The sequence below is a fragment of the Trachinotus anak genome, unplaced genomic scaffold (genome assembly GCF_046630095.1).
Source record: "Trachinotus anak isolate AG129_WGS33_773 ecotype Australia unplaced genomic scaffold, CSIRO_AGI_Tana_v1 ptg000013l, whole genome shotgun sequence".
In the NCBI taxonomy this organism is placed as follows: domain Eukaryota; kingdom Metazoa; phylum Chordata; class Actinopteri; order Carangiformes; family Carangidae; genus Trachinotus; species Trachinotus anak.
Window position 1 is genome coordinate 31121017 of NW_027273864.1, and position 19615 is coordinate 31140631.

At 45.0% G+C, this 19615-nt stretch overlaps 2 protein-coding genes across 7 annotated transcripts in view; one reads left to right on the top strand and one right to left on the bottom strand.

Moving 5' to 3' along the window:
- rspo4 (R-spondin 4) overlaps positions 1 to 3650 on the top strand; it is a 33128-nt gene extending 29478 nt beyond the window's left edge. Inside the window, exon 5 of the mRNA XM_071495156.1 lies at positions 2806 to 3650. Coding sequence (XP_071351257.1) covers positions 2806 to 2918 — 113 coding nt within the window. The 3' untranslated portion in view covers positions 2919 to 3650. The remainder of the gene's footprint in view (positions 1 to 2805) is intronic.
- Positions 3651 to 5517: 1867 nt separating this feature from the next.
- Positions 5518 to 19615, bottom strand: part of chd6 (chromodomain helicase DNA binding protein 6) — an 84331-nt gene continuing 70233 nt past the window's right edge. For 5 of the 6 annotated variants that reach the window (XM_071495492.1, XM_071495493.1, XM_071495494.1 and 2 more), the window contains exons 38-45: positions 17765 to 19267; positions 17306 to 17457; positions 16846 to 17109; positions 14467 to 15117; positions 13984 to 14223; positions 13458 to 13598; positions 13217 to 13321; positions 5518 to 12794 (exon numbers count right to left, since the gene is read on the bottom strand). In XM_071495492.1, the coding sequence (XP_071351593.1) occupies positions 11544 to 12794; positions 13217 to 13321; positions 13458 to 13598; positions 13984 to 14223; positions 14467 to 15117; positions 16846 to 17109; positions 17306 to 17457; positions 17765 to 19267 (4307 nt within the window). In that variant the 3' untranslated portion in view covers positions 5518 to 11543. The remainder of the gene's footprint in view (positions 12795 to 13216; positions 13322 to 13457; positions 13599 to 13983; positions 14224 to 14466; positions 15118 to 16845; positions 17110 to 17305; positions 17458 to 17764; positions 19268 to 19615) is intronic. The other variant, XM_071495497.1, reaches the window with a different exon arrangement.

Sequence of the window (19615 nt, forward strand, 5' to 3'; positions counted from 1 at the left end):
CGTAGCATTTTTGTGATTTTTGACCAGGGGTGAACTCACGTTGTTGTGAACTGTGTGTACTTATCCTTGGCAGGTGAAGCAGAAAGATCATTTTGGGACTGTAATTAGACAAGTTACCAAGTTTTTGGTTTTCTTCTTTCTGTCCTGCCTTTGCTTTTTTACTCTCTGATGTCCAACCAACCTCTAAATCAGCCTCAGTGCCACATTTTACAGAAAATGATTCCACTTTTCTAACCACAGCCAAAAATCCTGGAGCTCTCTTCTCCATCACTGAACATCAAAACCACATTTTCCATCCAGGCTAAAACCTGCTTTAATAGCAAGAGACAGTTATATGAGATATATGGATACGTTCAGCCTGATATGTCATGATGTATTGTGAAATATCAAAACATTTATTCATTGAGTTGAGACCCAGTAAAGTCTGGATCTGACGTCCTCTGGCTTTTCAGTGGACATAAACTCAGATGTATCTGTGTGTCAGATCCGTCACATCACATCAGATCTGTGTGGAGGAGACTTTAAAAGCTTTTCATGTCTCTGTATATTTGTGGCCAAAATTCCCCTCTCAAAGCAGCAATACATCAGGGAAAATATTTTACTGACACTTGTAAGATCTGGACTCTGTGCAGGCCATAAACCAGCAGAATCCAACACATCAGCTCACATAATACTTCACAGTAATTACCCCGGGTCCCGAACACCTGAGCAGCATTTACAGAGCGTGAAGAGCTGCTCAGCCACCACCAACTTTCCCCTGGTTTTGCACATTTTTCATGTGAACCAGTTTTTTCTTTTTCTGATGTGCAGTATAGACAAACATGTAATGGAGAGGAAGTCAGGTGCAGAGCGGCTGTGTGAATGTGACTCGGACCTCCTGCTGCACAGTGGAAGTCTGTAAACCTCTGCTGCATGAAACACGCATGTTCGTGTGTTTTAAACCGATTCAAGACAGTTTAACGGGATTTTATGGCGTAAGGTGAACTGTGCTCTGATGCAGCAGTGTGAGTCCCCCGGTCACTGAAATGATGCCTCTTCATTCTGAGTTTGAGGGATATCACTACAGAAACACTTGTTTTCCCTCCAGAGCTCCACGTGGAGGAAGATGCACTTTAACCATCTAATGTTGAGGGATAATTTCACTTTTATGTCTCTGCAGCGGCGACACATTGATAAAAATATTTTTTTTTAAAAAGGAAATGTAAGTTCATTAAGTTTATTTATTTGTTCATTTTTGCCAGCTAACATCTATGTATGTTTTTTTGCTCTTACAGTAGATGTGAGCTGATATTCAATAATATTGAATTATACATTTATATTTTTACCACCATATATGATATTTTTCATAATATAGGAAAAAAAACTTTTTTGTATATATTTTATTTTGAACTTTGTAACTTGGCATTTGAACTGCATCACTTATACCTGAAATATAAAACACAAAAGTATAATTATATATTATAGAAAACATCTGAAATATTAAATACAATAATATAATTATATATTATAGAGAACAAAAATAAAATACAATATAATTATATATTGTAAAAAAACACCTGAAACATAAAATGCAATAATATGATTCTATATTCTAAACAACAGCTTTTCAATCACAGTATTTTACAGTAAATTTACTGAGTCACTGAGAAGCTGTTGATCAGTGATGTAGACATTTCAAAGAAAGCAGCTCGCTGCTTCCTGTGCTGCTGAGTGTCCAGTGTATTTAATGTGTCTGCAGTTTCTCACCAGTGTTAATGGAACAGGAAACAGAAGAATTCACTGATGCTGGGTCGCAGTGTCCTTCAGCTCACTCTTCAATGACACTAAAAGACGGCGACAGCAGCATTTCTGTGCTCGTGTACAGGTGAGCCCGAGGTCAGGTAGAGGTCAGGTTCTGGGTCCGGCTCACGCTGGGGTTGGTGGTCGCGGGCTGGCTCTGGGGCTTCCTGCCCGCTGTCCCTCTGCGGGCCTCCTTGCGCTGGGGGCTGTTGCCTCTGTACTCCCTTGCGGGCTCCCCCTTGGGTCGGGCACGTGGCTGCCGGGGGGGCATGCTGCCGCCGGTCCTTGGGCTCTGGGGGTGGCTGGGAGTCTCAGTGGCCTGGTTTCTGGCCACCTGTGCCTTTGGTCTGGGGGGGCGGTGTTACTGCAGCCCCCACATCAATTACCCACCACATCCAATGACAAATCGCTACACACTTGCATACACACATACATACACTCACACCTACCTACCCCTTCCCTCATACACACACACACACACACACACACACACACACATATACACAAATACACATACGGAGCATCTAATGGTTAAGAACTATAGAGTGACCATAAATGTGGATATTATTAGCTATTGTTATTGTTACTGTGGTTGTTTTTCTGTTGTTGTGCTGTTGTTGTTGTTGTTGTTGTTGTTGTTTTCCCCGTCTCCCCACTCCCATTTTCCTTTTCCCCATATTCCCTCTGTTTTCCTCTTCCTGTCCACTCTCATTCCTGATGCGGTCCGGTTGTCTTAATAAAGTTAAAATATGCGATAGGAGGAGTATCCCACACTCCTCCTTCGCAGAGTAAATCTACCCCAACAACACAAGGCATCCAGACCACTCATGCTGCTGGGATAGGACCAAAAAAAAAAAAAAAAAAAAAAAAGGTAGTGGTCAGGTTGTTTTAGGTGATAATGCAGAGTAGTGATGCAACTGTGACCAAATCGACGAGCACAAACCTGACAGAACAACCAGCTGAGCGGAACTGAGACATTTTACTGTTTCATGTTTTCTCTTTGCTTTTTGTCTTGTTGTCTGTCAGAAAGAAGACAGAATAAAAAAGGACTTGGAAGAAAGAGAGAGAGAGAACGACTACGGCTGCTCACCAGCAGCAACGCTACAACATCTGCCCCCGGGGATCACGGAGATGCCTGAGGACGAGACGAGACCGAACAGCTCACCAGGACACCTGACACATGTAGTGTAGAGTATCAGTCAGCTGATGTCAGCGGGGGGGAGGGGGGATTTGAACAAGAATTCACTTGTTACCAGAGAATTTAACTCCTCACTTTGCCTTTAAATCACATTGTAAGTACTTTTCAGTATAAAAGTGCAGTTTGCATGAAGTTGAAGCTGAGACGACGTATGAATGAAAAGCTGTATTCAATCATTCACCAGCTTCAGTACCTGCTCCCACAGAGCTGAGGTGTAGATGACTGAAGGTGTGGACATCCTGTCTGTTACTGCGTCTGTCAAATGTACACAGTAAATATTTATCACTAGTTTCATGACGAAATGGGATTTTATTCCACAACATGAATGTATGTTTCAGTGGGTGTATATATTGATGCTGCCGCCCTGCAGACCTGTAACGAGTTCTGTTCTGCCTTCTTACAAATGCTTGAATTCCTGCCTTCACATATATGTGACATTAAGATTGTGGTTCTGATGCAGGGACTTTGGTCCCAACAGCACAACAGTAAAATGTTTCCTCTTCCTCTGTGTTCGTGTCCGTCTCCACTGCTGGGTCCTCGCTGCTCTGCTGCTTTATTCCAACCATGAGAGCATCTGTCGAGGGTCCATGTACGTTCAGGCAGTTCCTTTCTCCTTTTAAATCAGACGTAAAAAAACAAAAAAAAATGGTACTTCCGTTTTGTTTTTTTTGTTTTTTTTAATTTTATTTTCGTTTTTTTTAAACCAAAAACAGAAAAACAGCCGTTTAACCGTCTTTATTATCACAATTAAAAAACAGAAAACTAGAACATCAAATTTGAAGAAAACGGCCCAATTTTCGTGTTTTCAAATTCCTTTTTTTCATTTTTCTTTGTTAAATTGAGGAAAAAAGAAAAGTAATCAGGTGACACGGAAGTAAAGGTAGATATTTCAAAATAAAAGCCAAGAGGATAGAGCGCCATTCAGTGGTGTAAAATTATACAAGAGCAGATAGATAAAGGTCTAGTTTTGCTCAGGTCTTTGCATTAAGACATGAAAAGTATCTTATCAAAAGTGTATTTAGGGTCATATAGATAATATAAGATCATATAAGAATATTTTGGGGTAAAAACGCATCAAGATCGGAATCACGATCAACATCCTAGTTCCGTTTTGGTTTTATTCTGAAAGTCCTCCTCCTCCTCCTCCTCCTCCTCCTCCTCCTCTTGCAGCCCTCTGGTCCCGCGGGCGCCCTGCACCTCCACCCTGTCTGACTGCAGCTGCTGACGGTGTTCCTGACACATGTACGGCTACACCTGTGCGTTTCTGCTGCACTGTGATTAAACAGACTGGAGGAGATCGACAGGCAGCGTTAATTAATGACCTAATTAATAAGGGTGGAAATGGAAATGCACAGTGGGATCTTCCCAGATCGTGTTGTCTGCAGAGCTCTCCACCTGTTACCGAATGATTCTTCACCCTTTCACAAATAAGTTCATATTCTCCTATGATCAAACTCATCTTCACTTTTAGCTGTTGGTTGTTGTTGGTTGTAGCAGACACTACAACTTCAATCCAGAAAATCATCAGTCCTCAGCTGTACAGTAGTCCTACAGTGGACAAATCAATTTGCCAAACTGATATTGATATTGTATTGATCACTGTCATATTTGCAGTAGGGAGCTTTTAGGCTATTTATTTAATTATTGAGCGTAAAATAGCCATATGAGTTGGCTTTTATTTTGAAATATTTACATTTACTTCCTGTCACCTGACTGCATCAGAGACATTGGAGAAGAGAGACAGTCAAGGATGTAATATTAAGACCTTAATATTATTATTAAGGTCTTAATATTACATCCATGATGGAGACGGTTCATTTTCAATTAACAATTAAACTTGTTAAATTAAATTTACTCAGTACTGTACATACAGTATGTACAGCTTTAAAGTATTTGCACTTTTTAACTTTTTCTGCTACTTTATACTTTATTCAACAACAGTTCAGAGAGAAATATTGAAGTTTTTATTCCACTGTGATTCACACAGATATAATATCATCAACCAAGCTTGTTAAAATCATCCCACCTTCACACAGGCTTTGATGCTTTAATCCACTGACATCACATATATTATTCTAAAACAGGTAATTCTGCAAAACAAGTCATTTTACTTTTGATAGTGTTTGTACATTTTGATGCAAATGCTTCTTTTTTTTACATTTTGCTAAAGTAAAGATGTGAGAACTTCTTCCAGCACATCTAAAATCCCGGAGTTCACTGGCTGCAGGTGAAGTTGCTTTAAGCTGCACTTCTCATCGTTACAGGACAGATTTCATTACTTTTTCTCTAACTTTAATCCTTCTCAGCATCACAGGACCGCTGCAGACTTTCCCAGCATGCACTCTGCACTAATCGGAATCAGAATCAGGTTTGTTGCCAAGTAGATTTTCACATATGAGGAATTTGCTTTGGTATTTTGGTGCATAAACATAAAATCAGAGCAAGGTGCTGAGCAGGCTGCCGGGGGGCATCACTGAAATACTGACACAAAATGAAGAATTCAGTCTCCAGAGTTCATTAATTACTCACCGAAGACGAGAGAAAGTTGAAAGTCATCTTTTATTGCACAATAAAAGATCACACATACCATGTTTTGACTCATGAGATTGGTCCACATGGGAATACAGAGAGCTATAGTTACAAATCAGAAAAACAGAAAGAAAGAAAGAAAGAAAGGAAGGAGGATAAAAACCCCACCACATGACTTACTCAGTAATGACCAGGTTTCTGACCTCAGATCAGTCAGTTATTGTCTTTTCTCGTTGCACTTGGCTCAGTATTGTTCAGCCTGCGCTGTCGCAGTTATACTGATGGATGGTTTCACAGACATGAACTCGGAGGAGGTGATGATTTCCTTTATTTATCCTCACTGATCAGCTGTTCAAACCTGATCTCATCCAATCCAGATTTTTTTTTCCAGCTCATGTTTTTGATTCCAATTTTTTTTTTTTTTTTTTGATGAACTGTAATTAGTTTTGTTTGAAGTTGCACGGCTCTGCTGCTTTTCTCCAACAGATGATCAAATCAGGAGTTTGCTTTAAATGTCAGTTTCCCTTTGGCCTCTTGAAAAAAATAAGATCAAAGCTAACTCAAAAAAAAAAATTTTAAAAAAGTGATTATTGTGAAATAGTTTGATTTATTGTTTAAGAGATTAGTCTGGCCCCAGTCACAGCTCTTCATCCTGCAGAAACAGGAGGTAATGTTTTCTGAGCTCACTGTCAGTGGGAATTATGAGAATGTGTGTGTTTACCTGAAATCTGCTATATTTTTATTGGATCATTCACAAAACAGTCAGCCAATCAGAAGAGAGGCTCAGATTCTGATTGGCTGACTGACCTGTTGTTACTGAGAGAGGGGATGTTAAACTACAATGAGATGGTTTTTGGTTTTAAAACCAAAAATAATAGTGTAAAATATGGACCTTTAAACCCCAGAATATCAGAATATTACAGAGAGAAGGAAAAATACCTGGGAGGTGAAATTCTTACTGTGCTGAGATTATATTTCAGTGTCTGTGAAACCAGCCTGTAATGAAATTAGACAGAAAACCAAGATGAGGATTTTCCCATTTCTATAAGATTCTCTTTTGTTTTGATATTTAGATTTTTTTAATGTGACATCAGATTTTTAAGTGAAACATCTTTAATCCTGCCTGACTCCTCGTTCAGCACTGAGGCTTTGGAGTGTTTTTCTGCTCTCTGAGGCTGCACAAACCAGAACCGGCCTCCTTAAACATGGACCCTTCAACCTCAGCACAGCCCTCATCGGCCCTCGTGTTGCTGAGAACAGTGTGACGGTGGCTCAGAAAGTCAAAACCAGGTTTCTCAAACTCCTGTGAAAGTCAAACAGAAGAACTCGACCTGTGATGGTTTGGTTACTAATGAGGCCACAGAGTTTAGGAAAATATAACAGGCCTCGAAGTCTAGAATCTGTCCTCTGATTTATCAAGGCAGTTTCTCTGGGTGTTGTAGATGTTTTAATCCAGTATATTTGATAATAAAAAAAAAAAATTAAAATTAAAAAACACAACAAAAGTGAGACATTTCTCCCTCGTAAACTCTCAACAGGAGTGATTGTGTAAATCTGTGGCTGCTTTCTTGTTCGAGCGGCAGATGAACTGCCGTGTCTGCTCCAGACTCAGCTGCTTTTCAGTCGTCTTCTCCTACGCAGTCAAAAAAATACAGAAATGTGTGTGGTTTTATCATCTGGGCACCTGTTAGCCTGTTCGCTGCAGCCTGAGTCACAGGAGGTGATACTAATTATTTCAGCCCAATAATCCCACAGCGCCCTCAGGTTATGGCACATGTACAGTGGAGGAACTGCAGGGACTCTTCGTCGTGTTTCTCATGTAAAGAGCAGAAGAGCAGGTGACGGAGGCTGCAGAGGAAAAGCCGATAGTTTAACTTCCATGTGAAGCAAAACACTTTTGTCTTTCAGGAGACGTTCAAGAGCGAAACCAGCCATTAATCAGTCATGAGACAACGATGCAGAGACAAGAGCTGCACAATAAATACATTATTTATGATGAGACAAACGTTTACAACATGTTGAGGTGACCCTCCAGAGGAACACGAACGTCAACCAAAAAGAACTTCAATGAAAAGAGAGAACACTGTTAAAGAAGGCATGGAGTGACGTGAACAGACAATACAGAGCCGCCGCCGTGACAACGACTCCCGCTGCTGTCACATGCTGCACTCACACGTTTGTTTCAAGTTTTTACACGAGAACACGCCAGCAACAGGAAATGATGTCCATACATGGGCTGGAGAATTTAAGGTTTTTTCTTTTCAGGTAATTTAGCTGTGGTACATGACACGTGGCCTCCCCCCTCATTTACTGACACTTTTTTTTCTTCAGGAATCTCAACAAACACACAAGAACAATCAAATACTTGAGTTGGACACATATTGCGTGGGCGTTACCGTCCAACTGTAGCTGTGCTGAATACCAAACATGATGGTGTGGGATTAAACTGCCATTCTTTCAGGGAAGTTCTGGTGTTTCCCAACACTTTGCTCCACCTCCACTGTAGAGACTTGAGAAAGAAACACTGGTAAGAATATCATTGATGAGGACGAAGAGCATGAAGCTTCTGCAGATTTCCAAATTTATCTCAACAGAAATGATGTCAAAAACTGTAGTAAACTGCACAAGAGCTCGGGGGCAGCATTCATCTCAAAGTACTGTGTAGTTACAGTTATTTATCTTATAATTTCATATTTTGCAAGTAAGAAACTTGTAGACATGATCAGTCTTCTCATCAGAGTTGGGTGATTTCAGTATAGTCCGGCTCAAAGGAACTGCGATATTTGATATTATCATATTACTGTATTTTTTGTTTTGGGTATAAGCGGCGCTGGTTCAGAGTTCAGGCCTGCACCTTTCGCTGTGACTGATTTCTTGCAGGAGTTTTCCAAATCTCTACAGTGGAGCCGGTGAGCAAATTAAATTCCCCTTTAACGAACAGCATGGCATCATCTGCAAATGGTGACATCCAACAAAATAATCTCTTCACTTCTCCAGGGATGACGTCACTACGGACAATGTGATGCCAACATAGTGAAGCCCACAAAAGAGAAAGTATTTAAAGTAATTTCTGAGGCACTGGTAAGAAAACAGTCACTTTTCTTTAACTCTCTATTTGTGCTTTGAGGGACGACTGATTGACTATCATTTCATTGACGCAATGATTTGGACAGTGGTACCTTTGCATTACTGTTGGCTTTTTGAAGATAATGCACATCACCAAGGCTGTGTACGCTTACAGGAGAAGGACAAACTGAACACAAACACGATAACATGTCCCTATATGGAGATGTAACAGAACATCTTTACAAAAAAATACTAGCTAAATAAGGCATTTTACTTTGAATAATACATAATGAAACTAAGAGAGAAAGAATGTCATATTTGGTGAAAGTTTGGCAAAGCAAAAGAAAAGTACAATAAATTATATGTAGCCACAAACTTGTGACAAGGCAACAACTATGTTTTTTTTTCCAACAAGAAATGTGACCTGTAAGAACGAGACTGAAACGGAAACACAGCTCCACAACAGAACGTGTGTGCGCATGCATGCACACACACACACACACACTCTCTCTCCCATCATCACACACACACACACACACACACACACACACACACACACACACACACACACACACACACACGTAAAAGAAAGCAAGACAGTACAGAAACAGGTTAACATTCACAAAAAAGACATTGTGCAAAAATAATGTTTTCATGTCTGAAAACTAAAAGAAGTGAAGACCAACGTCATGAACAGAAACATTTGACATGTTCCCCCAAAAATACAGACCCTGTTGTGAAAAGACTGATAAAACCAGCGACTTGCATCCATTTAATGTACAGTACAGTCTGTTTGATACAGAAAACACTGGGACTAACCTCAATGCAAAATCCCCCCTCGTATATGTCAAGTATTTTTTTTCCCAATGGAGAAACAAACAAAAGATGAAAGAAATAAATGGTGCATTAAAAAAAAAACAGCAATATACAGCGATAGATTTACATATTTAGAAACTCTTAGTATGAACTGCTATTAAAACTAATCTGAGGAAAATGAAACGAGACAAAGAGAAACAACGAGGCACTCAGCCCGAGTGATTCACACCGCTTTGTATCCCTCCTCTTCCTGTGTCATCTGTTCTTCATTCCTACAAAAAACAGACTTTTCCCTTTCACTGGACAGATGGTCGACAAAGCGCAGGTAATATTTCTCCGAGCGCACAACCTCACACTGGAGAGAAAAGTGAGAAGACGCGTGGCCAGAAAAACAAAATGACGTGACGCAACAGGTCATGATTTAACTGTTTTTCAGCATCTTTTCTGATGACTTCTGATGAGCTGCTGTTAAAAACATTTGCTGAAATTTAATGTCATTTAGGAGCCTAATAAAAACAACCCCAGGCCATAATTAATAAAATAAAAATATAATAGCATCCTTCCACCCCAGTGTTTGCAGGACAGGATACAATCAACTCTGCCTCTTCCCGCCCCCCCCGGTGGCTTCACTGAGCTCTTTCATTTCTTCTTCTCAAAGTGACTGTGTCTGATTTAGAAATCTCAACATGATCTAAATGGTAGTCAGAGAAATTAATCTCATGAAATTACCAAGAAGCTGAATGTGTTTTACTCAACATTTCCCATTTCCTATTCCTGGAATCTGGATTCTTCTAGAACGAGGATTCAATTACTTTTTTTTTCTCTGAACTTCTTAAAAAAGCCCTTATAGCAGCAATGGCATCGCTTTGATAATTGCAAAATTATTGACAAAATAAAACTATGACTAGCAGAGACAGATGATGCCAACGATTTATTAACATCACTTTTATTCTGTCTTTCTTTTTAATTTCTAGTCCAGTTGTTTCCAACCTGTGGGCTGGACATGCAAATGTTTTACAAGAAGTCCGATGAATCATCTTCAAAATGGTTCAATTTTGGGGAAAATTTGTAAATGTATAAAAAAAAAGCAACAGGGAGCATTAAAGAATGAATTATTTGATTGATTAAAATAAAAAGTGAAGACATTATGTGGCCTTGTGTTGTTACAAGTTCAGATGGGGGCCGCCAACATTTTTGAGATTTGGGCTGTGAGTTGGAAAAGGTGGGAACCACCAGACTAGTTGATTTTAACGGGTAGAAAACTATCAAGACACATTTTTTTTTTGGCATCTCTCTTAAATCTACACTTTCATTCTTGGAGTCGCATCATGATCATTTAGAGATTTTCAAAGGGCAGCACTCTGCAGTGGATCTGGCCTCTGTCTGTTTCCTTAGAGGAGGAGCTTGTGTAAACTCAGGTTAATGTTGATCAGTGTTTTCCCTCTGTATCAACTAGGAACAGGTGTTTTAGTGTTTCATGTGCTGAAGGATTTTGAACAATGCACAAAAATAATAATCAAAAGAAGTCAAAATAAGACGCTCAGGCTAATTTCTTTGACCTTGAACATAAGATACACACAAGTGCTCCTCTGCTTCAGCTTCTCTTCATTCAGAAAAAGAGAAACATTGTGGTGAGAAATTCAGAGCGACTTTAGAAAAGCAGCGCCACATCTGCAAACAGCTGCAAACAGCTGCACCACCGGATCATTCTGAGCTCGTTACCAGATCAATATACTGCGAAGGCCGCTTCTTGGTGAGCACGTCTCGCCTGCAGTGTGTGTGTGTGTGTGTGTGTGTGTGTGTGTGTCCCTCCCGACTCAGTCTCAATGCAGAATGAAGGGGAAGAATACACAGATCATCTCTTACACTAGTTTGTTTGTATACAAGGAGGGAGTGGAGGGTGGGGGTGGGGTGGGGTGGGGTGGGGGGATGGGGTTGGGGGTGGGGGGGTGGGGGGTGGGGTGGGTTCTTGGTATATAAACATGACCAAGTTGAATATAATCATCATTGTTGTTATAAGTCATCGTCATAATAAAAGTCTTTACATGGACATTGACTGACAGACACGGCACAAACTTTACAGAGAGCAACAGAGGAGACGGAGGAGACAGAGGAGGTGGTTTGTCTCTCTGTCCTCTGCAGTTTGTCTCCTCCTCTATGCCTCCTCTCCCTCCAGCTGTCTCTGCTCCTCAGTTCCCTGCTTCTCCTCCTCCGTCGCCTCTCCTCCTGTCTCCTCCAGTCTCTCCTCTGTGGCCGCTCCCACAGCATGGTTATGGGAGTCTGGTTCCTGGGGCTCCGAGGGCCCATCCTCTCCGTCTCCCCGCCCGGCCTGGGGCTCTTCGGCGGGAGGTGGGCCCGGGTCTGGGGCCGAGGTAGAGGGGATGGAGGGAGGTGAGGAGGAGGCCGGGTGGGAGGTAACACTAACCTTAACTGTACTTTCTCTCTCCTCCAACTCCCCCGTTGCCACCTTCTCCCTCTCCTCCTCTCTCTCCCCTTCCTCCCGCCCTCTCTTCCTCCTCCTCTTCGGGCTCCCTGGGGAGCCATCTACTGCACCAGGAGGCATGGCAGGCAGCGCCATGATGCCGCCGTGTGGTAAGAACATGTGCGGGTACAGCAGGCCGTGGGACATGCCCGGGATCAGGAAGGGGTTGAAGGTAAGATGGCTGCTGGCGCTCGCTCCGAGATGTGCTGAGCCGAGATGGGCCCTGCTGGTGGAGGTAATGATGGCGGCTGTCTCCACCCCTATGGACCTTTTGCTGGATTCCGCCGTTGCTTTCTCCTCCCGGCTCCTCTCCTTTTCACCGCCGGTAGCCGAACCCGTGGCGTTCTCTTTCTCAGCAGGCGTCGTCGACGAGGGGCTGACGGCCTCAGACATCGAGGGGGCGGTTGTTGTGGTGACTTTCGGAGCAGAGAGCGAAGAAGAAGAAGAGGTCGACGAGGTGGAGCTGGGGTGCGGAGGTGGCAGTGGCGGCGTGTGCGCCATCATCGCACCAACGCTGAACAAGGCGTGCTGTGGGATCGCAGCCCCATGTGGGTGCGGGATGCCATGCAGCATCATGGGTAACATACTCAACCCGTTCTTGGCGTCTTCCGCCGACGCCCCAGCTCCTCCCGCCTGCACAGCTGCAGAGAAACCATGTGGGAATCCAGCTGCCATGATCCCGGAGATGGGAATTCCAGGAATGCCGCCACGGAGGTTCTGCATGGCGACCATGGAGTCCATGCTGCTGATTAAACCGCCGTTCATGAAGAGGGGGGGGCCGAGGCCAGATGAGGAGGAATCGGAGACGGACAGGAGAGGCTTAGGCATCTCACTGCGAGGCCGACGTCCACGGCGCCGAGAACCTGGGTCCCTGTTGACCGGTTCCGTCAGGATCCGAGAGAACTTCCCCTCAGGGAGGAAACCCTGCAGGTGAGAGGACATGTGACAGGTCAGCTGTATATGAAGCAGAGCTGCATCACATGCACGTGAACTGAACACGAAGAAGAAGAAGAAGAGAAGAAGAAGAAGAAGAAGAAGAATCTTTTATTTTGAAAGGTTTTATTGCAAACAGAAATAATGATGTTAATGTTTATGTGTTTGTTAATGTGTTAATGATGTTAAACATTTAGAAAAATGGGAAACGTTTGGTTTTTGTTTCTTATTTATTGAATTATTTATTTTGTCTTCAGGATTTTCTTTAGGTCGACAGGTCCGAGTGATCATGTGATGTTTGTGTTGATTATTCAGTTTGTTTACTGTGACCTTGTGTGTTAACTTTGATCTGTGTTTATTGTTTTGTCTGGTTGTTATGTTTCAGGACAAACAGTGAAGTGTTTTATACTCACAGAGTGTTTGACCACATCAGCCCAGTCTGGAGCTACATAGTACTCAGAGTTGGCGTCCAGCCACCTGGAGAGCTCCTTTATGGCTGGAGCCATGGCGCCACCAAGCTGCAGGGAGGGAGAACCAGTAATTCACTGACAGAGTTCACAGGATTTCTCCTGCTTCTTTCTCCACTTTATGGCAGCTGGCGTTACATCCGGAACTGTGTGTGTGTGTGTGTGTGTGTGTGTGTGTGTTTTCTACCCTGCGTCCGGTGCCTCGGTGCACCACAGGAACCCTCTCCTCCCCCGTCAAAGAGTTGATGTCCAGCTTAGTCGGGTCTTTGCAGCGATGCCTCCTCTGCTTGGGTCGCTCCACAAAACCATGTAACAGACCTGCTCCAGACTGTGGAGAGGAAGAGGAGGAAGAGGAGGGGGAAGAGAGAGAGGAGGAGGGGGAGGGAGAGGAGAGAGAGGAGGAAGAGGAGAGAGAGGAGAGAGAGGAGGAAGAGGAGGAAGAGGAGGGGGAAGAGAGAGAGGAGGAAGGGGAGGGGGAGGAGAGAGAGGAGGAAGGGGAGGGAGAGGAGAGAGAGGAGGAAGGGGAGAGAAAGGAGAGAGAGGAGGAAGAGGAGAGAGAGGAGAGAGAGGAGAGAGAAAAGAATGAGAAGAAAAAGAGTCAATAAAACAAACTTTTGAATTTAAAGACAAAATACCATCAATATTAACTTAAAGTCCAGAGAAGCAGCTCAAAAATCTAGAAAGCCCCAAAACTACACAACCATCAGACTCACGTGAGCAAACGCCGGCAGGTCCATGCTGTAGCCCGGATTCTGTCTCAGCCACTCGATCAGGCCTTTGCTCGCCGCCTCTCTGTCGATGGCCACGATCTCTGGCTGAGGAGGCGTTTGGGTGGGGGTGGGCGTCGACGAGGAGGACGGCGTGGGAGGGCCGGCGGGCCGCTCTGAAGGAGACGGGGACGGAGAGGAAGTGGAGGAGGAGACGGAGGAGTGGCTGATCACCTCCACCCGGCCCTGCAGGTGGAATCACACACACACACACAAACACAGACACACACAGACATACACAGACGCAGGTGTTTTCAGGTTTGAAGTTCAGAGCAGACAGAAGGATTTTTCCCCTCAAAAAAACAAACTTTTTCATTGAACAACTTTCTGGACCCAGAATTCCTTGCATGCAGCTTCTCTCTTTCATACTGAAGCACATACATCATTAATAACCGGCCTTCAGCGAAGACGCCTCCTCCCTCCACCCACCTGTGTCTCAGGGAGGTGCAGTCCTCGGCTCTTGGTGAACTCAGAGTACAGAGCCTCCACGTTTCTCCTCCTCCCTCTCCTCCTCCTCAGTGAGTCATCTCCCCTCAGGCTCCCGTTAACTATTTGCCCCGTGACGGGGTGGATGAGCCCGGCCTGCAGTATCCCAGCCATGTCGATCCCCACAGAGCCCGGTAAGGGCGCTGTGATGGGGGGCGGCGGCGGCAGCTTGTGAGCGCTGCCGGGAGCGGCGCCGTGGTGACCGATTCCTGGTGCAACCACAGCTTCGCCTGTCGCAATGGCACTAGTGGTGCTTATTTCTGCAGACGACTTGGTTAGATCGATGGCTGCTTCTTGCCAACCGTTGATCAACATGGATCCTGTGCGGTGAGAGGGCGGGGCCACCACCGGCCCCTTCTCACTGCTAGAGCTCGTGGTGGCGGCGGCGGCGGTGTGGCACGACGATGCTGATTTCCCAGCTAAAACTTTGGCGGCTGCCGCAGCGGCCGCAGCGGCCTCGTAGTCGAAAGACCTCCGACCTCCTGCGCGTTTGAGCTCGGGGAGGAAAGGAGGAGCCACGAGCCTCTCCTGTAAGAGAGGCAAGGAGGTGAGGCGCCAAGCTCCGCGCCCACATGCCCCGCCCCGCGGCATGTACTGTCAGGGTGGACAGGGTGGGTGAGGGGTGAGACAAGAATGGGAGAGAGATGATGGCTTTGTTAAACATACATATGGACTGAGACACAACACAGTGGTGGCTGTCAACCAGACCTGGGTAACAACACAAACACCTCAACACACATTCACAGACTGGTTCATCATCTACTGGTTCTGATGAAAGACTTCCTGGTTTGTTTCCTTCTGAGAAAACGAGACACAGAGGTAAATAAATAATTTACTGCCTCTCTGTTTCCTGCTTTATGGCATGGAAACCATGACTTTTGCTAAATTCTCTCCTCAAAACAGATGTTTCTCTGTAGAAGCTTCTTACAGAACTGTACCTGCCCAAGTCTGATGTCAACAATATCAACAGTGCACATTACAGAGACGGGACCTGTACGAAGAAAGCAACAGAGCAATGACGTGAACCAGAGGTGCCCAGCGCTCCCTGAAGACCCCGGATTACAGCTGATTAGGTCTAAACAGAAGATTTCAACTTCATTAAAGGTTCTGTAAACGAGACTTTAACCAATGACACAGCAGCAAACAGCTGTTTTCTATGTAAACACAGCATCATCATGAGAACGAAGCCACGCCCCCTCTACGTGTGATGTAATCTGAGTTTCTCTGCTCTTTGTTTTAGTAGCTGGTCTTGTGGTACGTGCATGTTAGTGCATGTGAGTCCCTCCTGTTAAACCATTGGTCCTTCCCACGTTTATAAACACACAGGCTCCGCCCACAGGTGAGATGACATGGTATGCAGCGTTCAGGTGAAAGTGACGTTCCAGAATTTCCTCCACTGAAGAAGAAGCCACGTTTTCATCTGAAGGAAGAGATGAGACCAGAGCACAGGAGGACTGGACTCAGGACTACAGGCTCAAATCCTGGTTGGTCGGTGGAACGTCCATAAAGGTTTTAAAGTCTTTACCAGCTCCATCAGTGTCATTCATGCAGCTGGTCCCAGTGGATCAGCCCAAGGCTGAATTTCTTTCCCAGTCCAATCATGGATCCAGTCCTGGTCTGTCTGTACTGAGGTGGAGAACCCTACGAGCTGCTAAAGGCTCCAGCTGGACTCAGAGCTGGTTTTCTTCTCCTCATGCGTCAGTAACTTGATGCTACATAATGTTAATGTTTGTTTTCATTAGTGAGGCTACAGTAGCATGCTAACATTAGCTAACCTGCTGTTACCAATATTATGAATGTGTTCGGCAAATGTAGCTATTGTTAGCTGCTAACTGTCAGCATATCTGTGGAGCATATCACAGCAATGCTAACGATGCTAACCCACTTTCACTTGCTGACTGAGAGCAGGGGCCTGAGTTGTGGCTGATGTTTAGTGGTTTTGTGCGACATCAAGTGGAGGTGACGGTCGTTTACAGAACCTTAAAACATCTTTTATGTAATGAGCCATAAACCTAACAAAAGATCAATTATATAATAAATATGTAAAAATATATTATATACATTAATGAATCAGTAAAGCTGAAAAGAGAGAGTTACACGTTTTATGTAAAATCTATTTCAGCTGCAGAGACCTTCTCGGTCTATTAGCCATCAGAGAGTTATTAGCTCTATTAGCCTTATTAGCCGTTGAAACTGGACACCACTTGTATGAACTATGGCATGAGACAGTGGAGATACATGAAGACAGATGACAGATATACTGATATGCCCCACAAAGGGAATTCATTTGATTCGTTCCTCAGGTCACAGGTGTGTTCTCACCTTAGGTAGTCTTGTAAGAGGGGGAGGGATGGGGAAGCCCAGTCCGGGGTTTGTCTGCTGAGCTCTGGCCTGGCCTGGGACGGAGCTTGAGGCCGTGGTGGGGAGGAATCCTGCCCGGTGGTGGTGGTGCTGGGCTAAGCTGTTGGCCAGGCAGGAGTTAGCAGCCAGGGAGCCCGGCGAGTCGTGCTGCTCGCTCGGCCAGGGCCACTTCCCCTTCAGAATGGCGTGGCAGATGCTGTCCAGGCGGTTGATGATCACCCGGTCCTGGGGGGGGGGGGGGGGGGGGGGGGGGGGAGAGAATCTTAAAACGTTTTTTGACCGGAAATCAGTAGAAACTGAAAACAATCATGTGCAGCCTAATAAAGGAAAAGGAAACAGGAAACTTTAAACACTAAACATCTGCAGCTTTGCAATTCATGTCACGCAGAACTAAACGAAGAATTAAACGTCAGCTCGGTACCTTCGGCCATTCAGAGAAGGAGTAAAGAGCTTTCTCCTGGAGAAGCTGAGCGATGGTCGGCTCCCTGCTCTCATGGAGACTGTCGGGAATCTCACACATGGAAACAGGAGTCGCAAACCTGGGGCTGCCCACATAACCTTCCACCACAGGCACTATGGAGGAGGAGGAAGAGGAGGAGGAGGTGGAGGAGGAAGAAGAAGAGGAAGAGGAGGAGGATTGTAGGTTTATACTATTAAACACTTTGCCTTTCATGAAGTGTCTTGTTCCTGCATCTTTAACACGATTACACTGAGGGTCACACAGTTCATCAGGCAGCAGATTACTTAAAGACATGAACTTTATTTTTACAATATTGGCAAATAGAAGACTTCACTCAGGATGTTCTGTCATTTCATGGACTAAACAATAGATCTGATGGTTATCAACAGATAATTGATTACCAAGATGATGTCTTCTTACCTGGAGTGCTTGGCCTCTCCTCCTTCACTTGGCCCTTCACCACCAGGTTCTCTGAGGTGTCCACCAGCCCGTCTGCCTGCTCCAGCTTCGGGGTCAGGACCGTGCTGTCTGCCTCCAGCAGCTCCTGCTTCGCCTCAGCTTTGATCTCAGGCAGAGCCGTGAACTCGAGACCCTCTGGCTTGGCCTCAGGTTTGATCTCAGAGCTGTCCGGGTAGGCTGCAAACTCCAGACCCTCTGTCTTGGCTTCAGGCTTGACGGCAGATGTATCGGGAAAAGCTGTTAACCTTAAACCTTCTGGCTTCGTCTCGCTCTTCAGCTTGGCTCCGTCTGGATAAGCAGCAAACGGGAGTGACAGCGGTTTGGCTTCGGGTTTGATTTCGGCGCCGTCAGGAAAGGCTGCGAACTGGAGAACCTCGTGTTTAGTGTCTAAGCTCTCGGGCTTCATGGGAAGACTAAGATCTTCAGGTTTGGGCTCCAGAGCTTCCTGTTTCACGGGATAGTCTAACTGCTCAGCTTTGGTCACCAGGTCTTCTGACTTAACGGGGTAAGCAAGAAATTTAGCGTGTTTGACTTCAGAGCTGTCAGGGTAGATGGGTAACACTTCCTCAACAATCTCTGTCTTCGTCTCCTCGACCTTGATAGGCAGCTCCAGGTGAGCTGGTTTCTTCTCGCCGCCGTCCGGTAAAGGAGAGAATTTAACACCGGATGGTTTTGCGTCGGCGCTGTTTTCGGGCATTTTGATTTCATTTTGTTGGAGCAGATTGTCTTTGTTGTCCCGATGGAGGGAGAAAGTCAGTGCTCTGTTCTTACAGTCTTCAGCTGCACCGTCGTAGTTTTCCTGATACATGGAGACTTCAGTTTTGACTCCAGCTCTCCTGCCGCTCCTCATGGCGGCCTCCTCAGACTTTGATTCTGCTGTAGCAGATGAGAGGGAAGCAGCGGGGCTGGGGGGTCTTGTGCACGCAGAGTAAATGCTGTCCAGCTCCATCTCGCTGGCTTTGGCGTTCGACTGCTTCACTGCCGTTTGATCACAAGGCTGAACAACTGGAACATCCATCAGCGACACATGACCCACCCGCCCCTCTGAGATCTCATCCACCTGATCTGAGAGATCCATGTGCTCCACCGAACTGTCCTCTCTGGAATCTTCCACAGTTACTCGCGCTCGGAGAAACTCTCCAGATGCGTTCCCCATCAAGGCTCCAGAGTCAGTAGAATCCTCCATCGGCTCTTCCTCAACTGCCTGATACAAGATCAAGCCGTCCACCTCCTCCCCGGGTTCTTCTATAGACTCAGGACACTGCTCGAGCTTCCCAAGGTAACGATGCATGTCCTGGGGTAAGTCTGTTTTATCTTCTGCCTGCTCAAAGCTCTCCTGAAGGTCCTGGGACAGCTGGGTCGAGACCTCCATACTCCCGTCCTGTTCCTCCAGGCCTGGCTCCGCCTCTAACCCGTCGATCTGGTCCATGCGTGGATTCAGATCCCCCAAACTCTGGTCTGCACCTGTAAGTATAAAACCCCATGGTGTGAAGTGGAGTCCAGCACTGTACCTGGAGGGTTTACATGAGTTTTTTTTTTAATCTTATTTTTATTATTAGAAATGATCTGTGTCTTGTGTTATTTTGATGTTGTTCGTCTGTCTTTGTTTTCAGATGCACCAATGAGGAGCTTCTATTTTTCCTGTACGCAGATCTTAGAATGACAGAATATTCATGATATTTGGGCTGGACTGTATCTAGAACCTGTGAGACAGGACTCAGGGTTCAGGGTTCCAAGTGGTCATCCAGAATCAATTTGAGCCACTTCTACACCTTTAACACATTTATAAATTTATTAACTTTCCCCCGACAT